Source organism: Girardinichthys multiradiatus, chromosome 5 (genome assembly GCF_021462225.1).
Source record: "Girardinichthys multiradiatus isolate DD_20200921_A chromosome 5, DD_fGirMul_XY1, whole genome shotgun sequence".
Classification (NCBI taxonomy): Eukaryota; Metazoa; Chordata; class Actinopteri; order Cyprinodontiformes; family Goodeidae; genus Girardinichthys; species Girardinichthys multiradiatus.
In genome coordinates, this window is record NC_061798.1 from 15,018,185 (window position 1) to 15,039,441 (window position 21,257).

General features: G+C 39.6%; 1 protein-coding gene and 1 non-coding gene across 3 annotated transcripts; one reads left to right on the forward strand and one right to left on the reverse strand.

The window, feature by feature from the left end:
• The first annotated feature begins 417 nt into the window (after positions 1-417).
• Positions 418-19,868, forward strand: klf3 (Kruppel-like factor 3 (basic)). 2 transcript variants are annotated; one of them, XM_047366263.1, is made up of 6 exons: positions 418-1,040; positions 10,964-11,024; positions 11,510-11,951; positions 13,182-13,305; positions 15,986-16,152; positions 17,737-19,868. In XM_047366263.1, the coding sequence occupies exons 2-6, from the start codon at positions 10,983-10,985 to the stop codon at positions 17,916-17,918; spliced, it is 957 nt and encodes a 318-aa protein (XP_047222219.1). In that variant the 5' UTR covers positions 418-1,040; positions 10,964-10,982; the 3' UTR covers positions 17,919-19,868. The 2 variants fall into 2 exon arrangements, with proteins under 2 accessions (XP_047222219.1, XP_047222217.1); XM_047366261.1 differs by lacking the exon at positions 418-1,040 and having other exon boundaries at positions 10,944-11,024.
• Positions 19,869-21,134: 1,266 nt separating this feature from the next.
• Positions 21,135-21,206, reverse strand: trnap-agg. Its single transcript has one exon. It is a non-coding gene; the product is annotated as a tRNA-Pro (tRNA).
• Positions 21,207-21,257: the final 51 nt, after the last annotated feature.

The following is a 21,257-nucleotide window of genomic DNA, read 5'->3' on the forward strand; positions in this document are numbered from 1 at the left end:
TATGCACATTTTACACCATGCTGTTTCAACTTGCTTATAATGGTTTTAACAGATTAATGTGTCATCTTGAGTTTTGATTTGTGTGTATCTATTTATCCATTGTCTTCCGTTTATCTGAGATCAGGTCTAGGAGGAAAACCCAGACATTCCTCTTCCCCACGACACCCGTCAGCTCATTCTGGGGGACCCTAAGGCGTTCCCAGGCCAGATTCTTTCTCATCTCAGACAGACTCTGCACTTGAGTCCTTAAAACCAAAACATGACCATGTTGTTGGATGAAAATACAAGGTCTCAACCGTCTAACACATTTTTAACTGATCATGTTAATCTCTTTATTATTAGACAAATAATTGTACAATATATGATGAAAAATACAAAATATAATGTATTAAAATGAAAGTGAGTGAAACGTTTCTAAAAATATATGTAATTTTGCTAAAGCAATACATTGCTGAAACTCGCATGGATTTCCATAATAGCTAAGAAATGATCAAATTTGCAATGTAAAAAGCACAACTACACATAATGAAGTGATAACATTGTGTTATTATGGTGACACTTTGATATCTACACATTTTAAAATGTCTTCAGCTTCTATAACATGCACGTCATTAGATTTCGAGGCAGGTTTCGGCCATCGCCATGAAAACGGCGCAGGATGAGTGAATGTTAACACAACCGCAGTGTGAAACACGCACGCAGAGGCCACACACTGGAACGGGCCACACCGTCCAGGTCCCGCCCAAAGGTCCGACCCCTTGAGGCAAACAAACCGGATCATATGACGGCAGCTAAAGCGGAGCCGCACTCTCATGCAGCAGCACAGTTACAGCTACACGCAGAGAAGGAGGACTTTCGGAATTTGGGCTTATTTTGTGGAGCCGTCGATCAGTTTTTCTCCGAGCCCGATGTCGGTGACACCTCCGGAGTCGCATAATTGAGTTCCTCCACTGAGAAGTCAGCTTGTTGCCGTTCAGCAAGGCAGCAGTGAAACTAGCGACCCTCTCCAGCAGGAACAGATCGTGAAGCTGAGCGGAGACGTAAGTCTGAGAGCGATGATGATGTTCCTGCAGAGGCTCTGCTGGTGTTTCCTCTGGGATGTTTAAAGACACAATAACATGTGGCTGTAGCTGCGCTTCAGTAACAAGCTCATTAAAACGAGAGAAAATGTCATTTAAATTGACAGCTGTCGCTTTATTTGAGCCTGATCAACCTTATAGCTTATGTGCATTGATTAATTAATGACACTTCATATTGTCATTCAAAATGATGTCCATCATATGTTTTTGTCTTGTTTTGGGGTAGAAATGTTCTTGTTTTCAATGAGAAAAAAATATTTTTTTAATCTTAAAGATGTTAAATGATCAATGTGCTTTTACCTATATAATGACAAAAATTAACTGAGAGATAAAAAAAAGAATCTTGTTGCTAATCAAGGCAGAACTGTGATGTGATTAAGCCTCGTAATACTTTATATTAAAGGGGTTCGCCTATTTACAAAAATAAACCCTCATGAGAAAGATAGTTTTTAATAATCCAATTAAATAGTTCAGTAAATAACACGCGTTGCTAATCAAGACAGGACAAATGTTGCTGCTGCGGTAATTAATCAATGCTTTTTATTATAATGGTGAAATTAAACTCTAAAAGTAATTTAACATCAGTCCATTAAAAAGGATTGTATCAAGCCAGAACAACTTTTTTTCATAAACATTTTTAAAAATGGAAAGTAACATGAATTGGCTGGATCTATTGTAATTTTATTATATATTTTATAGCTACGAGTTAAAAAATTTCACGTTTGTTGTATTTTTGACATTTTTTACTTGACTGAAAATAATGAAAACTCATAATTGATGTCCTCTTAGACCGATGTGTTATTATGGCCAAGATCATGTAATGATAAACGAGTTAAAAAGAAAAATTAAGGAACTAATTTAGAAAAATTAAGATGATTTAGAACCGAGCTATGGTGTGAGAATACAAGACTGTGTTTAACTGTGCCACTGCTGAACTTTCCTCTCTGTCCCTTAGTTTAATTAGATCTTTTACATTGTGCATCTCCTCTCCTGTTTGTGTGTGTGAGTGTGTGTGTGCGTTTCTCAGTCTCTCCCTGTTTCCTGTGCTTTGTTTCAAGGCCTGGGCTTGCGTCACACATTCCACTTGGCATATGAAGCCCTTATCCTGTTTAGAGCTTGTACAACGAAAGAAGAGAGAGAAAGAAGGGAGGAGAGAAGGATGTTGGGGGTTGAACGGGTGTAACGAGGGCAACATCGCTCCTCTTTTCTCAGCTTCTTTGTCCCTTTTTTTATTCTTTTCGTCTCGTTCAGGGAAAATAAAGAGAAGACCCTTCTGTCCATTTTTATGGATTTCTAATTTATTTGTTGAAAACAGAGGCAGCACACACCCACACGCCCTAAATGCTCCACCCATCCCAACGCCTTCTTTCCTGAATCAACATGCTGATGTTATCTGGCGGAACAAAATACGCAAGACTGTGTGTGCACGCACACACACATGCACACGCACGCACACACACACACACACACAGCTGCTCAAAGGCCATGTCGTAGGGAACATTAGGGCTAAACATTAAACTCCTGGATGCTGAGCAGTTGGTGGTTCTTACGGGAAAGGGACACTGTGCTCCTCAGACAGCCATAAACTTAAAAAGCTGTAAGTAGTTACACAACCCTATGCGTGCCAGCACACATGCACACACACGTTGATGTCATGCTGAAGCGCGCACACACACATAACACACATGTTGGTGCGTTTCAGCCGCTAGATTGAGCCAATGCGACTATCTCATCGCCTGCCCCTCTCCCCATGTCTGAGATTCGCTGAAGTTTTGCCATATTTTGGTTGAAGCCCACCTCATTTTCTTCCCATTTTCTGTCTCAGTCTTGTTGTTTCCACTTCAATTTTGAAATAGTTTGGTTACAGCTGCTTTTTTTTTGCTCTGCTCCCCCCCGTTCCCCTCTCATTTTTGGGGCAGGGAGGTGCAGTATGTGGTGGAGGGGAGGGAGTCAGACAGGAAACCGCAGGCCCCCTGCCGCAGCACACCCCATTTGGCTTTGCTCTCCTCTTCTACCTCCTCCTCCTCCTGCTCTCCTTCACACCCCGACCCATCATGGAGTGTGGAAATAATAACAGTCGGTTTGAACTCTCAGGGCTTCCGCTTCTCTCCCTGTTCCTCTTCTCCCCTTCCTTCTGTCTTCAGTTGTCTGGAAAGCCTCAAAAACGGCACTCTCTTTGGCAAGCTCAACTAGAGGTGTGTGCATGTGTGTTTGCCTTTGACGGTGCTTGACAGCTCCGGTTGTTTCTTTAAATGTTTGTTTAAACGCATTTACGTTTTTGTGTGTGGATGTGCATGCAAGACGATGGATCCTGTTTCCTCTCCCCTGCTGATGGGCCCCCTCTGGCTTCCCCCCCTCTGAGGTCTGCAGCCCTGTAGCCTCATAGTCTGCTTGAGAGGAGCAGGGAGGATCTGTACATGTGTGTTTATGCACATGTATGTGTGTGTGTATGTGTGTGTGTGTGTGTGTGTGTGTGTGTGTGTGTGTGTGTGTGTGTGTGTGTGTGTGTGGGTGTCAGGGGGTAGAGGCTAGGCAGCCCAAAAGAGGGAATGGTAACCCAAAATAAGATGATAGAGGGGCCCCAAAGTGAGAGGAGTCAGCAGAGCTTATGTTATTTGGGAAGTCAAGGAACCAGAGGTGAGATGACTGGCTGAAATTAGGGAGAATGATGGCATAGTCTAGTTACCAGTATCCGGGTATACAGAGATCTTAGATGCTAAAACAGTGCTGCTCATTCCCTAACTGTTGCTGCACACTGCTAGTCAGCTGGGTCTAAAATGGCTTGTATATTTGAGGGAGGCTTTGGGAAGAGTCTTGCATTCGGAAAATAGCAGGTTTGCTTTAAGTTTCCTCCAACATCACATGTCAGTGTGTCATTAAGGCACTTAACCCCAAGTTGCCCACCGATCTGTGTTTCGTCATATGAGTGTATGGGTATTTGGGAGTGTGGTCTGGTGAATGTGGGTTCAGTGCAAAAGTGCTTTCAGTGGAAAAGAGAAATACAAAGCTTGGAAACATTTCTGGTCACAAAAAGCATGGATAGTCATGGTGTGGAACAGGCCTACATGATATCTGGAACACATTTAATGGCAATACTGATGCTGAATATAGAGATGACAATAATGATTACCATAAACCTACATTTTTCTGACTGTTTCCCTTTTTTCCTTCATTCTAATATTTCCATGGTTTTCTGTAAGATTTAGCATCTCTAGCGCTAAGAATATAGGATGTGCTTTAATGGCATTTAGTCACCATCAGACTGGCCAAATTTATTATTGGGATATTTGGATGCTAAGAGTGAAGACACAGCTCTTGAAATATGATAATCAACCAAATATTGCATCCAGTCAGTCTTTTGCGTTGGAATTTTGCAAATATTGAGTTTGCAGCAACGATCGTAATTCAATACATTGTGCAGTGTACTAACTGAAGGAGTTCCAGCTATCATGCTTATGAAGGGAACGTTGGCAAGGGACATGTTTTCGAATGTTGCAGTTAAAGCCACCAACATTTCCATCCTGCTGTCTTTATAGTTTGAAGTCTTTTTAAATAAAAACTAGAAAAGATGTTTGTATGACCAGGGTTTTCTTTAGCTGTCTGGAGCTTAGGGCAACCCAGCACCACTGCACTTAATTCTTGCTTGCAAGAAAGAGAAATTTAGCGGTTTGGGCTTGGTATCATTTATGATCACAAAAGTATGGACAGTCGTAAGGCAGAAACCAAAGGAGTGTCACCCATAACTCTTATTAAGGTAATGTTGTTTTTAAATTTTGTTGGTAACTACGAAAAGCATGTGTCTTATGCACTCATTAACCAGCTAATATAAACCTGGTTAAACTGTTTTATTGTGTAAAAAACAGAAAGCCAAAAAGGTCTAGTATTCTGCCAAACAAATTCTTGAAAGCTGCAACTCAATTTATTAGGTGTCTATAGCCTCTTTTACAAAACGACAGAGTTGGTGGGTTGAAGTCAACCCGCTGCTGTTGTGCCTCTGACCTGCCAAACAAGGTGGCAACAGCCCTGACCAGATGACCTATGTAGTGGTGAGCTTGCTTCCTAGCTTGAGGGTGGTCTGAGCGACCATTGGACCAGCGGCATTAGCCTCCAGCAAAATCATTCTGTGACCACAGTGGTGCAGAGTGTCGCACATAATTTCTCACGATACACTGGACAAGTTGCGCTGGAGTGCACTTGGACAGAATGGATGACTAGACCTCAGCCAATGGGAGTTTCCTCAGTACTTGCTATTCTAGAAAAAACCGTTGAAGTGTAAAATGCCACTGATGAATTTTACACGTTAGAGTAAGAAGTCAAGAAGTATCTGGCTTCAGTCAGTGTTCTCAGGCTCTATCATCAGGCTCCAATGTTCTTAGGATCCAAAACTCTTGGGGCCTGAGAACATCTGGTTCACAAATTCTTTGCTTTTATGCCCCAACAATCTTAAACTAATCTATGCCTTGACACCAACCTCGGCCCTCAATAATTAGTTACATTATATATTGTTTGTTGTCCTATGTGCAGTCATGTGTCGCATTAGAACTTGGACAGGTTTTTCTTCCTTGATGTGCCAACTAGAAATAAATTCCCACATGAACCAGAAGCGTCTCAGACTGTGGGACCTTGGAGAGGGGTTGGGTCATAGAGTGGTGTTAAGAATCAGCAGCTAGATACTGTTTTTTAGAATGAGAGATATCTAGCACCCCTTTCCTGGGGTTACACTCTTTATCTGCCCTGCAGAGTTTCACTACACCCCACCATTGGCTTCACAATGCCAACCTAATTTTATTACAAAAAGCTCAAATGTGAGCAGGATACTACTGGCTTGACTAGTCATTTATGAATGGCCAGAGGTGGCTCGGAAGGAGGCTGGTCTTTATGGAACTTTATGTTTTATGAAAAAAGACTTTTTAAATCTATGTCTCAAGATCATGTATGTAAAGAGCTTCCATGAAGCCGTGTTATTTTCACTCATAGTTTTCATACTGTGCAAATTTTATTCTGGCCCGATGCCTAATGGGGTTACACTTGGGGTTGAGAGAGCTACACAGAGAGTAATCCTGAAGAAACAAATGCCATTAGGCATTAGTCAACCGTTGGAATATTGGCTCATCACCTGGATGCATTGTTCAATAAGGATCTTGATTAAGGACTAATTGCAATGCCAATAACAAAGTTTTAATCAGGCTTTAGTGTGTACAAAAAGTCGATGGTCTGCAGAAGGAAAGACAATGTTGCCGTTAGCTGCAGAGTAGAAGTTTGGCAATCTGGCATCAAAGTGACAGTCAGGAGATAAAACAGCAGAGCACTGACATTAGGTGAGACTGACAGGGATAGGAAAAAAGTAAAGTAAAGGAAAAGTCAGAGTGAGGAGCAGGGAAATCATGGATTTCTGTGTGTGTGGTTGGGTGGGTGGTGTGCGCTGCAGCGTGATCTTGGACAAAGCTGTTGTCTGGAGGTTTCTGGTCTCTCTGGTGATCTCATCATCTCTATCCTGCTGCCATTACAGCATGTGTGCATGTCTGTAATAATTTAGCCCTTTAGTGATTTAGTGTGTGTATTTTGTTGAGCCAGCAGAAAGTATTGTGTGCTGCCGTGTTAATGTAGAAATGTGTGTGTGTGTGTGTGGTTGAGTTGGTAGCCAATGCCTCCAAGCCGCAATATTTTCCTCTTCAGTCATGTTTGTTTTATATCATTCATGGGGAGGGAGAGAAGAAGAAGAGCAAGGAGATGGGGTGGTGGGGGGTAGTAGATAAATATGGTAGTGGCATGAATGATTGCTTGAGGAGCAAATGCAAAGGAGGTAGAGAAGAGCTGGAGTTCAAGTGTGGAGAGGAGATGTGGGAAGTGTTTGCTGAGAGGGTTGGGGTTGAGTACACAGTTGCTGTACTGACCTAGAAAGACAATATTTGCAGACACGCTCAAACACACACCCACTTGTGCACCAACAGGATAAAAAATTCCCTCACAACATGCATTAGGCTTCTTATTCACCATGTTTATGACTCCTAAATTAGTTCCTTTACCTTTAAATTCTATTTGATTTCTGCCTGGTTTCTGTCCTGTAGAAGGAGGAGGTTGGAGTCTTCGGCTCAATCTACATGAAGGGGTCACTTTATCTTCCTTTCCTTCCAAATTGTTTACTCATTGAGCAACTTTTCAAAAATTGTTACACATTGTTCTCAGATTTATGCAAACCTTCTGCTCTGGAGAAACGTGTGTGTGGCGTCACATTCCTGCCAAAAATCAGAGGAAAGTATTAAACAATCACAACAGCGCATCTTTTAATCGAGAGAGCACATAGCTCTGATCGCGGGCGTGCACCTTTATTCGAGAGCCTTTGAATGTGATGCCATACGTATGTGTTTCAAAGGTGAACACTAAGGAGAATGGTATGTTCCTTGTATGTAGTCTTTCGAAGAAATAAACCTGTATTTAAGCCCATAGGCAGTTGTTCTAGTTTTTGTGAAAGATGAACTTGGATAAGTAATGTTTAAAAGGAATCCATTCCTTAGCACGCAAACATATATTTGTGAATTGTCTTAGCGGTACACATTGAAGGTGTAAATGTCTCCAGGGCTGTCCTTGCTCAGGTGTTTAGAGATAATTGGCATTTACTGTATGTACTCTAAAGTTCGACGGAGCCTCGGCGTCACACGTGTGACTGTTGTCAGTATGTAATTTTATCATCCAGTTTTGCCTGACTTATCTTCAATAGTTAGGTAGAGTTAAAATGTCTCTACACAAAGCACACAAGATAGGAAAACGTATAAGCAATGTCTTGCCTGTAGATGAGGCTTATAAGCAGGACCGCATTTAGAAGCCTGAGTCAATTAATCAGGGTTAATTAACAAATGCCTCTTTCTTGTAAGGATTTACCAAAATATATAGAAGTTCACAGAGGTTAGTATTGTTAAGCAGCAAAAAAAAACATATTTCATGGTTTGTTGTGATCCTTAGGTGTTAGGTTTTTGTTTTCATTTGTGTTTATTTTCACAATTCCCTGTTGTTAGTTCTGTACTCTCGTCATATTCTATTCATTTTCTGTGTTCATCATTGTCAGTTAGTTCTTGCCTCATTAATTAATTTCTTTATGTTAGTTTCTCAATTTATTCCTGTGTTCCATTCCCTGTGTACTCTAGTTTATTCCCCTTAGTTTGGTGTTTGTTCAGCCTCTTCGTATTAGGTAGGTTTGGCCTATCTCACGTTTATCTCCTCATAAACACACCAGCATCGCATGTCATTCTCCATACCTCCCTCAACATATAAGCTCTCTGGTTCTTTTTTTTTTCTCTGCTGGATCCTCCCATTATCTGTTGCCATGTTTGGTTCTCCTCGTGCTCCGTTGTAAGTTGTAGTCTTTTAGTTTTTATTCATCTCACCATGCTACTTCTGCGTTCCTGCACATTGGTCCAGCTCCAAACCAACAGAAAACAACATAATATGTTTAATATTGAATGAAGAGCAGCTGCAGTTATTTTAATATTACTCAATCAGTAAAACTTTACATTAAAAGATTTAATCCACAACTATGTAAACACACAAAGTGATTTAGAAATTATAAAAACTGGGGGCAACAAAAAAATCCAGTCGCTAAATATAGTCAAACGTGGTAGAGAAACACTAAAATAAGTATAAACGTTTTCAGGAAGCATTTGAAATCTTGATACGAGTGTTGAAACACACAAAACATGATTTAAAATTTGTAAATAATAAAATAAGTTAGAGCAAAAAAGGGAAAATGAATTAAAGAAATACAAATCTTTATTTTTTTTAGAAAACTATTTAAAAAGTCCAATAATGACTGCATTAAAATAAATAGCAAATAACAACTTTTAAACTTGAAATAAAATTGCGATAAAACCAAAAAGTCATTATTGTATGATAATGATTCATGGAGAATGAATTATTTTAATTCTTAAAAGTCAGCAAATAGGCAGATCAAAGAAGATATGGCTCAAGTTTGCTTTTAAAAAGTTAAAATACATCATTATAAATCATATAGAAGCTTATGACATTGCCAACATTCTGATACTTTAAATATATACTTTAGTTTTAAATCAACAGTTCATTAAACAAACCAGACCAAAACTGAAAACTTAATTTGTTTCACTGCTTAATTCCTGGTTGGTTTGAATAAATGTGCTGACATTTCTCGGCTGAGATTGTGATGGCTGTTTTATTGCCATTTACCTGCTCTAAACAGCATGCTCTTGTATACATTTTAGTTGTTTTTTCCAATTTAACACCTTATTCTTAGGACCAACTGGTCACACCAAAAACAGTCTTTAGGACATTTGAAGCTTCTGGTTGTTGTTGTAAAAGTCCCTGTAAAATCCTTCCTTTGTCCATTTCCTGTTGTCATGATCTGTTTGTACTTTATAATTCCCTTTACTGTCAATGCCATGTGTGATTCACAACCACAGTGGGACAATTGCTTGACCTCTGGTTGAACTACTATTCAAACCTGGATTTGAAAAAAAATCACTTCCCAAGCACTCTTACATACACACACACCTGACTGCTAGGCTTTTTGTTTCCTGAAGCTGAGCAAAGGGCGAGGCTTCACTCTTCACGTTCACACCCTTCCTGACCCAGCTAGCGAGCAACCGTGTCTCTCATTGGTCTGCCCTCCATCTGGAACTTCAGTGTGTGTGTCTCTGTCTTCCTGTGTATGTCTGTCTGTGCATGATGGCTGGTGTTCTTAACCATTTGTTAATAATTAAATGCTAACCGGTCTCCAGACTGTGGACTTTAATCAGGTCATACACAGACACACACAAAGAGTGCCTAAGGGTACATTCTTTGACAGTTTGTGTTGCATTAAACGTCTAGTGAACTCAGTCACACACTCTCACACACTCACGATCACACTCAAAAACTTATTTAGGCACAAACAATCAACCCAGCTGCACCTGGCCATTTAAAGACAAGGTAACTGAAACCACATTGGAAACCTCACTCTCTTTTATCCAAATACCTGACAGTTCTCAGTAGGTGGGGAGAGTTAATGTGGGATCAGATGTCTGAAGTTTTACCTTCTTGTCCCACAACAAACCTGTAACTTGCAAAAATGTTTTCTGTGCTCCTAGAAAACCTTTTCTATAGGTTTTAACTTTTTAAATAACACATGCCAATATATGTCAAAACATTTAGGTGTCATGTGACTTAACATGTATGCACCAGTTGGCAGGTAAGGATTGCAAATATGCGATGGAGAAAATATAAAATAAAGGTGTGTGTATCGTATTGGTGCTTGGTATGTAGAGAAGTTACATTTCTCGTACAACCTCCTTATGTGAACATGTTTGTTTACTGTTTGAATACATAAAATGCTGAGAAGTAGGCTATGTTCTTATTAGCTGGTAATGCTAATTCTAGTTAGCAAATCCCACTGGTTTTCCAGCTTGCACCCGGAGCACATTGAAATGGAGGTAATTGTCATTCCCAGATCCATGTTCTGAATCCAGCAGTAACATTTGTATTTGTCCTAGATTGTCCAGTTTTTTCAGCACTTCTCTTTGAGTAGTTTGTTTGAATCAAAGGTCAGCGTAGTTAAGCAATTTGTCTTTTTGTTTGTTAACTTAATTTCTTCAATGAATGGCGGTAATGACTGAAATGCTAAGAATGAGCGCCTAATAAAATCTTTTTTTTCAATTATTATTAGTATTTTTTATTTTTCTGAAGCGGACCTGGTTGCAGATGAAAACTAAGGTTTTGTCTCAGTAATTTAAATGGATTAAACTGTTATGGAACAGGATTATGGATCCCAGATGTTTTTTTATAAGAATAAAACATTGTTCCTTTTGAGCCCAAAAGAAAGATGACACTTGCCAGTGTGAGTGGGATAATGTGTGCTAATGCATGTGTGTTTTACTCTGTAGGAACCTGGCCATTGCAGCCATGCTGATGTATGACTACCCTCCAAAGACAAACATGGAGACGGTAAGGTTTGTGTGTTTGTGCAAAAATCATTTTTTTATATGCTTTTTTTTGTGCTTACATCTTGCCGGAACATGCTGGTAATGCCCCTTCCACTTTTACCACCAACCCAAGAACTCCAACACACCCACACACACCCACAGAAAATAAACACAGCTACACACACCTCCTGCTACATGTCTAGATCAACTGGTTCCCACATTCCTGGTCTTCCTGGACAAACAAGCTGCTTACAGTAGACATTTACATACAATGGTTGCACACACTGTCAGGCTAATAAGCGCACACACACACATACAATACTTATAACAGTGATCTGGTGCTGAGCAGAGTGCTGCGTTTCAATTTTGTTAGCGGGCTGTGGTTGTTTGTTCGGCAGAAACATGTTTTCCATGTTATTCAAGGCAGAACGGAAATGTTTACCTCTCTGTTCTTTTGTTTCCCTTCACCACTTCCTCCTCCTGCATCCTCTCTTTCCCTCCTCGCAGTCATTCTACCCTTCCTCAGTGACAACCCCAGAGACGTATAGAGTGATCTTTCCACATCCAAGTGCCTTCTACCAAGTACCCATGCAGGCCTTCGCCCCATGCAACCCCACACAGACCCAGCAGGAGCCGGTGGACCTGTCAGTCAGCAAGCGCTCCTCTTCCACCTCATCCAGATCCTCCATGTCTCCAGCATCCCCCCTGGCCTCTCCTCCCAGCTCTCCGTCCCCAACCTACAGCCCGGCAAGCCGCGCCTCGCCCTCCACTCCGCCACCCGCTCACACGATGCCTTATCCACCCATGGTCATCCAAAGTTCAAGGGTTATGGTGTCGCCCCTTGTGCTGCCCCTGCCCCTCATGTACCCGTCACCTATTCACCTTCATCCGCCGATAATTGTGAGCCCACAAGTCCCCAGTGAAGAAGGCCATCCTCCCAATAAGTATGGTAAGACCTGTTTGTAGCTTAATCTGTATCCTCTTCAACTTTACAATAAACAAGCATTGCAGAAGCACTTGTCAAGCATTTTGTCACGTTACAGCCACAAACATCAGTATATTTTAATGGGATTAGACCAACATAAACTTTGGAAATAATTACGAAGTGGAAGCAAAGTGATGCATGGTTCTTAAAAGGTTTTACCAATAACAATTTGAAAAGTGTGACATGCATTTGTATTTAGCCTTCTTGAGTCAATATTATGTAAACTGATCAGCTTCCCTGTCCCTGCTGTAAAAAGTCTCTCCACAGCATGATGCTGCCTTCACCGAATTGTTTTACTGTGGGGTTTAGAGTTACTTTCCAGCTACACAGTGTTTAGCACGTTGGTCAAAAAGTTCAATATTGTCTCCATCTGATCATTTAGAACATGTGAAAATAAGCACCTTAGGTCCCTTTAACACAGTGCATTTTATTCAACAAAGGTTTTGATCAACAGAAATGCAAAATCAAACAGATATTCTTCTGAGGAATACTATGCGTCTGCCATGTCTGAAATCATCTGCTTGTTGCCGATGCTCCCCTTCCATTTGTTATGTATATCGGTCTGAAACACATTTGCACAGCATCTTACTGATGTCTTCTTGAATATGCAAAACTAATACCGAGTAGCTTAAGTGGCAGGTGCTGAAACGTTGCATTTCAAACATGACTTGCTGTACCAGTATAACAAATGTGAGGTAAATTCAAGTTGAGCCTCGTCAGAAATGTTTACATTAAATATATAAATTAATTAAAATATTGTGATGGTAATAAGAAAACAGTGCTGGATTGTTGTGTAAATGCTTTTATTATTGCCTCAAAGTGTTTCCTTTTTTAATGTCTATATATGTCTTACTGAAAATGAGGAAGTACTTTTTTCCCCTCTGCTCTTAGAAAAACAGTTTCAGCAAATTTTGTGTTTCTTTTCTGAGACATGTCTTATTTTTGGAGGTTTTTCTGAAGGTTCACAGGAATCACCCAGTTCTCCCAAATGTCCACATTTGTCAGACTTATGCAGAGTACACATAACACCACTAACAGCTGGTGAAAGTGTCACAATTGGGTATCACCCTTGAATTTCACGGTGGATTCGGTGGAATATATGGGGATACCCAACAATATGTGTATAAGTAAAAGTTTCAAATTATGTAAATAAAAGAAAAACTAACAAAAAGTTTGTTTTTTATCTTTATCCAGTTCACTCTGCAACGCATGACCTGCACAAGTCAATCAAAACTGATTCTCAATCTGAGCTCTCTCAGGACACATTGAACAACCATGAGATCATATCGTGTGTCAACAGGATACCCCAGGAGTACAAGTGAGTGAACGCACAGACAGATGTGAGCTATATACATCAATTCTGAGAGAAACTGAAAAAGTTGCACAAACTGCACTGTTGTCTTCCCCTTTAACTTTATATGGAAGTGTTGGTCAGAGAATCGGTTTCAGCACAATCCATGATGAGATTTTTTTAAGCTAGGTGCTGTCCCACTAGCAGTCATTAACATTCCTTGGTATAGATAGAGGACAGAGCAGTTCTGTTCCTTTCAGTGGTAGCAGTTTTGCACCAGAACTAGAACACTAGGAAAGAAGGCAACAATAAACACCTGTACATACAAATACAATTGTCTAATAATGTTTAAACAGCAGCCAGTTCACAGAATGAATCAGGAAACAAAAACTATGACCTAGATTTAGGTTCCATTCTTGATAACATTTGCCAATAAATGATAAGATTTCATGCAAATTAAAGCATGTGACGAATGCTCTGTATAATATACATTATTGGGTCCCAATCTGTTGTTCCACTGTATGGATCATCGTTTTTTTTTTTGGCTTGCCACTCACCAGCTATGCCCTTTCAGTAGAAATATCTCTGAAAAATTACAGAGCTTTCCACATTTATTGGCAATAACAACAAAATGTGTAAAGTCTTAAATATAAATTCCCCATTTTTTACAGTAGCATAATCTGCGAGAATATTTTTTTTTTAAATCTAGCCTTTGGGCGTGTTGTGGAGCTGTGGAGCATGTATGGAGGCCTCAGTCCTTGACGCAGATGTCCCAGATTTGAGTCCCGACCCGGCAAGACCTTTCCCGCAAGTGTTTTCCCTCTCATCACACAATTCAAGACTGTCCACTTTAAAAAGAAAGCCACTATAGTGCTAAAAAAAACTTAAAAAATCTTAACCCTTTAATTTAAATGCATTTGTTCAGTAGGAGAAAAAAAATCCCCTCTTCAAAATTACTTCTTAATGAGGAATTATTTTTCTCCCTAAACAATTCCTATAAAATAAATAGAACTTAAGCATTTTCTGTCATTTCTACTATAGTTGAAATGAGTTGATCAGAGTGTGTACAAACCTTTATGACCTTTTTCTTTGGGGTATAAATAAGATCCAACATTAAGCCCCATTTTGTTTAATCATGCTTCAAAATGGGAAAGACAAAATAACATACAATTCAAGGGAGATTTAAGGCAAATCAGTGTTGATCTTTATAAGCCAAAAAAACGGCCACAACAAAAAGAGCAGCTTGCCTAAACTTTCCCCAATCTACTGTCACAGCAGTAATTAAAATGTTTAAAACTAGAGCTGTGACAAACCAGGCTGGACGAGGACCCAGGTTTATATAACAGTGAGTGGACTGGTGAGAGAGGTTAAAGAAAAATATCTTCAAAATTGGTAAACCAACCAGTTGTTTGGAAGTCTCACTAAGAAAAAGGCTATTCTGTCCTACTATCAAAAATGTAGACATGTGGAATTTACAAAACTGTGCCAGGACTTTTTACCTTAAGGACATTTTAAAGATAAACCTGAGAACAAACCATCTTTGGGTCTTCACACTGGATGGAAAGCGAAGCTTCATCCAATGGCTATCTCAGTCCCCTAGAGCTAAATCCTACAGACATTCTGTGGGCAAAGCTGAAAAGAAGAGAGCATAAGAGAGGACTCAGGACTGGATGTTCAGGAGAGATTACGCAAAGAGGAATTACCAAAGATTGTTCTCTCTGTACACTCCACCCTTGAAAGATTTCTCCATAAGAATTTATTATTAGGCTTTTGTACACATCTTTACCAGAGCTGCCAATAATCGTGGAGGGGCTGTATGTGAGTCCATGCTACTTCTCGTAAACGTCTTCCCCTGCTCTTCTTCCAGCACCTAATCTTCCACGTTTCCCCAGGTTTTTTTCAGCAGTGTTTCATCTTTCACTAACTAGAGGCCTTTTTTTTATCTCAAAGAAATAATTGCAGGTTTTCTTGCACAGGTGATAGTCAGAAAGACACGTTGGCAGTTGGTTCTCACCTGTGTTGTTGTGTTTCGGGTTTTTTTTCTGTTTATTTATTTTTTTGCTTGTGTGTAAGTTGAGCGCAACTCATCCGTTTCTGTTGTCAGGGTGGCTGCCTATACAAGTTTGTTTTCTTTAACGGTGCCAAACATGCACTAAATATGTCAGAGTTCTTGGGTGTCCAATAATGATGGGTTGGGCCATGTTCTTTTGGACTGTGTGGGTCGAAGGGGAATTCACGACGTTCCTTAATGCAAATATTTATTCACATTTCAACACACTAAACCTGCTCCCAACTGGCACTTATACAAACAAACTCCTAGTTTTTCAGGATACCGTACAAAAGACACATTCTGCTAGTGTTTTTGGCACGCATCCATTCTTTTCTTTTCTTTTAGATTGAATTGCTACTCTGAAGACTACAGTGTCAACTTTAGGACTTTTATATGTCTAGCATGCACGGCTGTAAGAAGCTAAAGGGCTACTGCTTTGCAGGTTTTAGAAATGATTTTGTTGTAGAGGTGAAATGACAAAGTAAAGGCACGTTAGATTAGAAAAAGGTGTTATTACTCAGTATGGTAAGGCTTCTTCAGCATCTTCTGTTAGTTTCTACATTTTGAAACAGGTTTCTGGTGCCCTCTGATGGCCACATCAGGTGAACAGGGAATAGAATTTGATCTATTTCTTCTATCCCTTTCTGTCTTTCTTAGGCACACCAATCCATCAGTGATAGTTCGCACGGGTTCCAACCATCCTCTGCCAGCCGAATCACCTGATACGTTGAAGAAGCGCAGAATTCATCGCTGCGACTTCTCTGGCTGCAACAAAGTGTACACCAAGAGCTCTCACCTCAAAGCACACCGTAGAACGCACACCGGTAAGAGGCCTCGCTCACGGACAAGCTTCACTTTTTCGTACAACTGTTCTACATTAAGACTTATGCAGGGTTGCCGACTGTCACTCTGACTCAAGCGTATCTTCTGTTTCTCACCCTGCCCAGATAATCTAAATCCAAATAAAGAAAGAACACTCAGAGGAAAGACAGCTTTGTTCACAGTACTTTAAACACATCTTGAACCTTGAGGCATCCCAAGAGAACTTCTAATGTTACAGGGAATAAAGCTACAGTGCTGTGAAAAAATTATTTTGCCTCACATTTTTTCTGCTTTGCTTTTTTGTCAGGCTTACTGTACAAGTTTCAGGTCTTCAAATAAATTTAAATTTCAGACAAAGATAAAAGTTATAACTAAAAACCGCTTTTAAATTATGATTTCAGTCAACAAGGAAAAAAGCTATCCGAACCAATCTGTCCCTATGTGAAAAAGTAACCAACCAACTTGCTAAACCATTAATTAACTGAGATTGACCACATTTTTTTGTAAAGCTGCAATTCGTTAATCACACACAGATCTGATAACTACCAGACCTGTAGAATCAGGAAATCCCCTAAATACAACCTGTCTGACAACATGAGGTGGCCTACAAAGCTATGAAAGCAACAGATCACGCACTGACGTAAAGACGTGCAAGAAAATATGAGAAATAAAGTCAAAAACATCAGACTGCGACTGGCTATAAAGTATTTTCTAAGGCTTTGGAAGTCCAGCAAACCACAGTGAGAACCATTATCTGCCAATGAAGAAAACATGGAACAGTGGTCAACGTTCCTAGTAGTGGCAAATTTACCAAGGTTTCTACAAGAGCTCATCAATGACTTATCCAGGAGGTCATAAAATGACCCAAAATCATCTGAACACTGCAGGGCAAAATTGCCTCAGTTAAGGTCAGTGGTCTTGTTTCAGCAATAACAGAGGAACTGGGCAAAAATGGCCTCCACGGGAAAGAAAAGGAGAAAGGAAAGAACCACTGCTGACCAAAAGAAAAAGAAAGGCCCACCTCACATTGCTTTAAAAACATCTTGACCATCCCCAAGACTCCTGGAAAAATATCCTATGGACTGACGAGACAGAAGTAAAACATTTTGGAAGATGAGCGCCCCATTAGATCTGGTGTAAAGCTAAAAGAATTTCAGGATGTAGGAGCATCATACTGACAGTCAAACATGGTAGTGGTAGCATGATGGTCAGAACCTGAACGACTTGCTTTAATCGATGGAACCATAAATTCTGCTCTCAACCAGAAAATCCTGAAGGACAATGTCCGGCCATCAGTTCTTTACCTTCACCTTTAGTACAAAAAAAAGAAGATATCTGTAAGGTGACAAATACATTTTCACAGCTCTGTATGCATCTTAATTTTGGCATTAATGTCTTAAAATATATGACAAAACTACACCGCTGTTATCATGAAAAAGTATTCTTGACCAAAACCTATTCTGTTGCTCTATGTTGCCACCAACTGCAACTCCGTCTCACTACAAGCTCCACTCCAAAGTTGGCAACTCTTAAGTTTAATGTGACCTTTGTTTCATGGCTTTGTTTTCTGATTCTTCTCTGTGCAGGAGAGAAACCCTACAAGTGTGTGTGGGAAGGCTGCACATGGAAGTTCGCCCGTTCAGACGAGCTAACAAGACACTTCCGGAAGCACACAGGAGTCAAACCGTTCCAATGTCCAGACTGTGAACGAAGCTTCTCACGCTCAGACCACCTGGCTCTGCACAAAAAACGCCACCTTCTGGTGTGAAATCCTCTGTGCAGGCCAGGGTTCATTGTTGGGACTTCACCACTTTGACTTCATGGTGTTAAAATGGCTGACTGATAGGGAGTGGGGATAATATTCCTCAGACTGCGTATTTGGAACCCTTTTACCTCCTAAGTAAGAGCTGGTAATGCCTTGCTACTCTGTTCAGCTTATTTAGACATTTATGGTTGCTGCATCAGACCTCTGATCAGCTGTGGAAGGTCCTGAGTGGCTGTAGCATCTCAGCTGGCTTGAGAGCAGCACCCTCATGTGTTTGTAGAAACAACTTGCATCATCGATCAAGTCTTGGCATGCTCAAACTCTTTAACACAACATCAGATCTCTGTATTTACTTTGTGGGCTTGGACACTCTTTCATACACGTTATTTGCTAGCTAGGACAATAAAATGTGAAAACCTCGCAGAATGTATCATATCTCACCCACTGTGCATTGTGCCATACATACTTAAGCTTTTTTTTGTCGTTTTGCTTCTTCTTGAGCGCAGCTAGCTGTGACACAACGCTAATGCTAATTCCTCCTTCATGGGTCACCACGTTACACCACACACCACATCTGCCTCTACAAGCTTACATGATGAAGTGAAGATAGGTAGCTGAATGCTTGCTTTCTCTTGGATACACACACACACACACACACACACACACACACACACACAGAGCACACATAGTTCTGCTTTCGCATGTTAAAATGTTGGACTGCAGGTCCCATTTATTTTTTAAGAGTGAAGTGTTTATCAATGTTTTCATTCAGAAATGTGAACATAGCTGCACAGGGGCATTATTGTGTGAGTGAGGAGAAGTCACCCATCAAATGGTTTAAGGGTAGAAGAACTATTATGCTTTGTGTATTATAACATGTTTTATGTATGTATAAACTCTGTTTTTGTTTTGTGATGTGACACAGTGGTTGCCTGTTTTTTTTTTTTTTTTGTTAAATGACACTTTTTCAGTGCCTTTCAAAGTATTGTTACCTCTTGAACGTTTCCACATTTTGCTGTGTTACCTGCCGTGTTTTAATGGGATTTTCTGTGATAGAGCAAACCTCTGTTACATAAAGTCCCCCCAAAAACACCCTGAAATTCATGCCTGTAATTTGACCAAATGTGAAAAAGTTTAAGTGATGTGGGTACTTTTGCGAGGCACTTTCTGTCAAAAAATGCAAAGTGCAAAACAGGGAAATGTCCTTTTAAATGTTGAAGATTCATTTGGAAAGTAAATTCAGTTTTCCCCTATGATTCTAGTCATAGATCACGCAGTAGCAGATTTCACTGTCACAAAATGCCTGCAAGATTTTAGAGCGCATATTTTTTACACCTTCGGGAGAGCAAAATAGTTTAAATAGCGTCTTTGTACATCTCCAATGTGCACTTTATATATAAAATTATATTTGTATATAAAAATAGTATCTTATATATCATTCCCAAAGCCAAGCCAATTAAAATCACACATTTTTTTCTACTTATAGAGTTTCTTATTAGATTAATCTGAAACCTTTTGCGGGTGTCAAGGTTTGTCATTTTTTAAATGGTGCAAAGCCTCATTTATTCACATGTACACAATTACTATACCGAATGTAGCAGCTCAACTGATCTGCATTTGCTCCCTGATACTCAGTGCAGTTTCTTGCTTTGTATATTTTTTTTATGTTTTATCTATGCACATGCAAGTTGTGATATAACTGATTTTAAAATTGAAAGGGCAATTAATGGTTTTTTTAAGCATGATTTTTGATACTCTACTATACATTTCTGTCATGTTGTGTCTTTAATAAACCATATCTCTTTTTAATCTAAGTGGTGGCAATTCAAGGGGAACTGTGTAAAACTGTGAACATATATTTGTAATTTACAGGTCTATGTAATTTTTACATTTTTGAAAAAAAGAGTATTCAATATTCATACCACACAATAAATGTATTGGTAATAAATATTGGAACAGAGTCATTCTTTCTTTCTTTCTTAGATAGATTTGAAAATTTGCACCACTTCATTTACAGATATTGCCTAAAACTTTAAACTTTAACAATGTATAATTGTGCAGCAAACAACAAATAGGCCAAATAACAGAAACCTTCAATCTGCATAATTATTCACCCTCTCTAGAGTCAATACTTTGTAGAGCCTCCTTTTGCAGCAGTTACAGCTGTCACATCTTGCCACTGGGATTTTTGTCCATTCTTTTAGGGAAAGCCGCTCCAGCTCCTTCCTGTTGGATGGTTTTCGCTTGTGAAAATCATCCAACTTCCAGTCTAACCTCAGATTCTCAGTTGCATTGAGGTCTGGACCTTGACTAGACCATTCCAACACACATTTAAATGTTTCCCCTTAAACCACTCGAGTGTTGCTTTAGCAGTATGCTTCAGGTCATTGTCCTGTTGGAAGGTGAACCTCCGTCCCAGTTTACTTTTGGCAAACTCAAAATGTGCCTTCTTGTTTTTAACGCAAATTGCTTTTTTCTGGCCATTAATAGTGAATATTTTTGCAAGGCACTGTAAGAGAGGTGTATTCCATGCTGTAAACTGTATTGATTTACAGACACACAAATATTTGCTTATTGGATTTTTCTAATCAGAATCTTGTAATAAAAAAGATCAAAAGTATTACATTGAATTACAAGCCCTATGTAATTTTTGCGGTCAAGCAATTTGTGAGCTGGTAATAAATTTGTTTAATTTTCTTTCATATTTGGTTTTGCCCCACCACATCTTCCCCTACCATATATGATATCACTGGGGGAGGGGTGAGTGTTTTTGAGTTTGGACTCGTGGTGAAAATAAGACTATACGTCTACTCTTATCGACTCAAATAAATGTTAGCTATGTTTTCATTCACATCCCTTTAGAAGTTTTTTTTTAATGAAGCTATATTTGTTCAGTTGTGAAATATGTTTAGGGGAACACATCTGAAGTGTACGCATAATCTCTCGCAGTTTTGTGTTAAAGTGAAAAAACATAATTCCTGTTTTGTCTCTCCTTGTCGATGTTCTGTTTTGACCACAAAAATAGTATTAAAATGTATACTTTAAAGCAAAACAATTAAATAACCACTCTTTTTCTTTTTTTCATTACTGGTTGCTGATAGGAAAGTCCATTTATCAAAAGACGAATGAACCCCCTACGCATTAGGCCGAATTATTTTTTAACAATCCAGTATTCCGCCTATCAGTTCAACTGTTGTGTGTTAAAAATAAAGAAACACTGGGCTCGTCCGGGATTTGAACCCGGGACCTCTCGCACCCTAAGCGAGAATCATACCCCTAGACCAACGAGCCGCGTGGTCTTTTTGTGTCCATGTCACTTTACGTCAAACATTTATGCTAAAT

Coding starts and splice junctions, on each gene's coding strand:
- klf3 (XM_047366261.1), top strand. CDS start 10,944: ATGTGTGTTTTACTCTGTAGGAACCTGGCCATTGCAGCCATGCTGATG. Junction 11,025..11,509: donor CAAAGACAAACATGGAGACG/GTAAGGTTTGTG, acceptor CCCTCCTCGCAG/TCATTCTACCCTTCCTCAGT. Junction 16,153..17,736: donor ACACCGTAGAACGCACACCG/GTAAGAGGCCTC, acceptor TTCTCTGTGCAG/GAGAGAAACCCTACAAGTGT.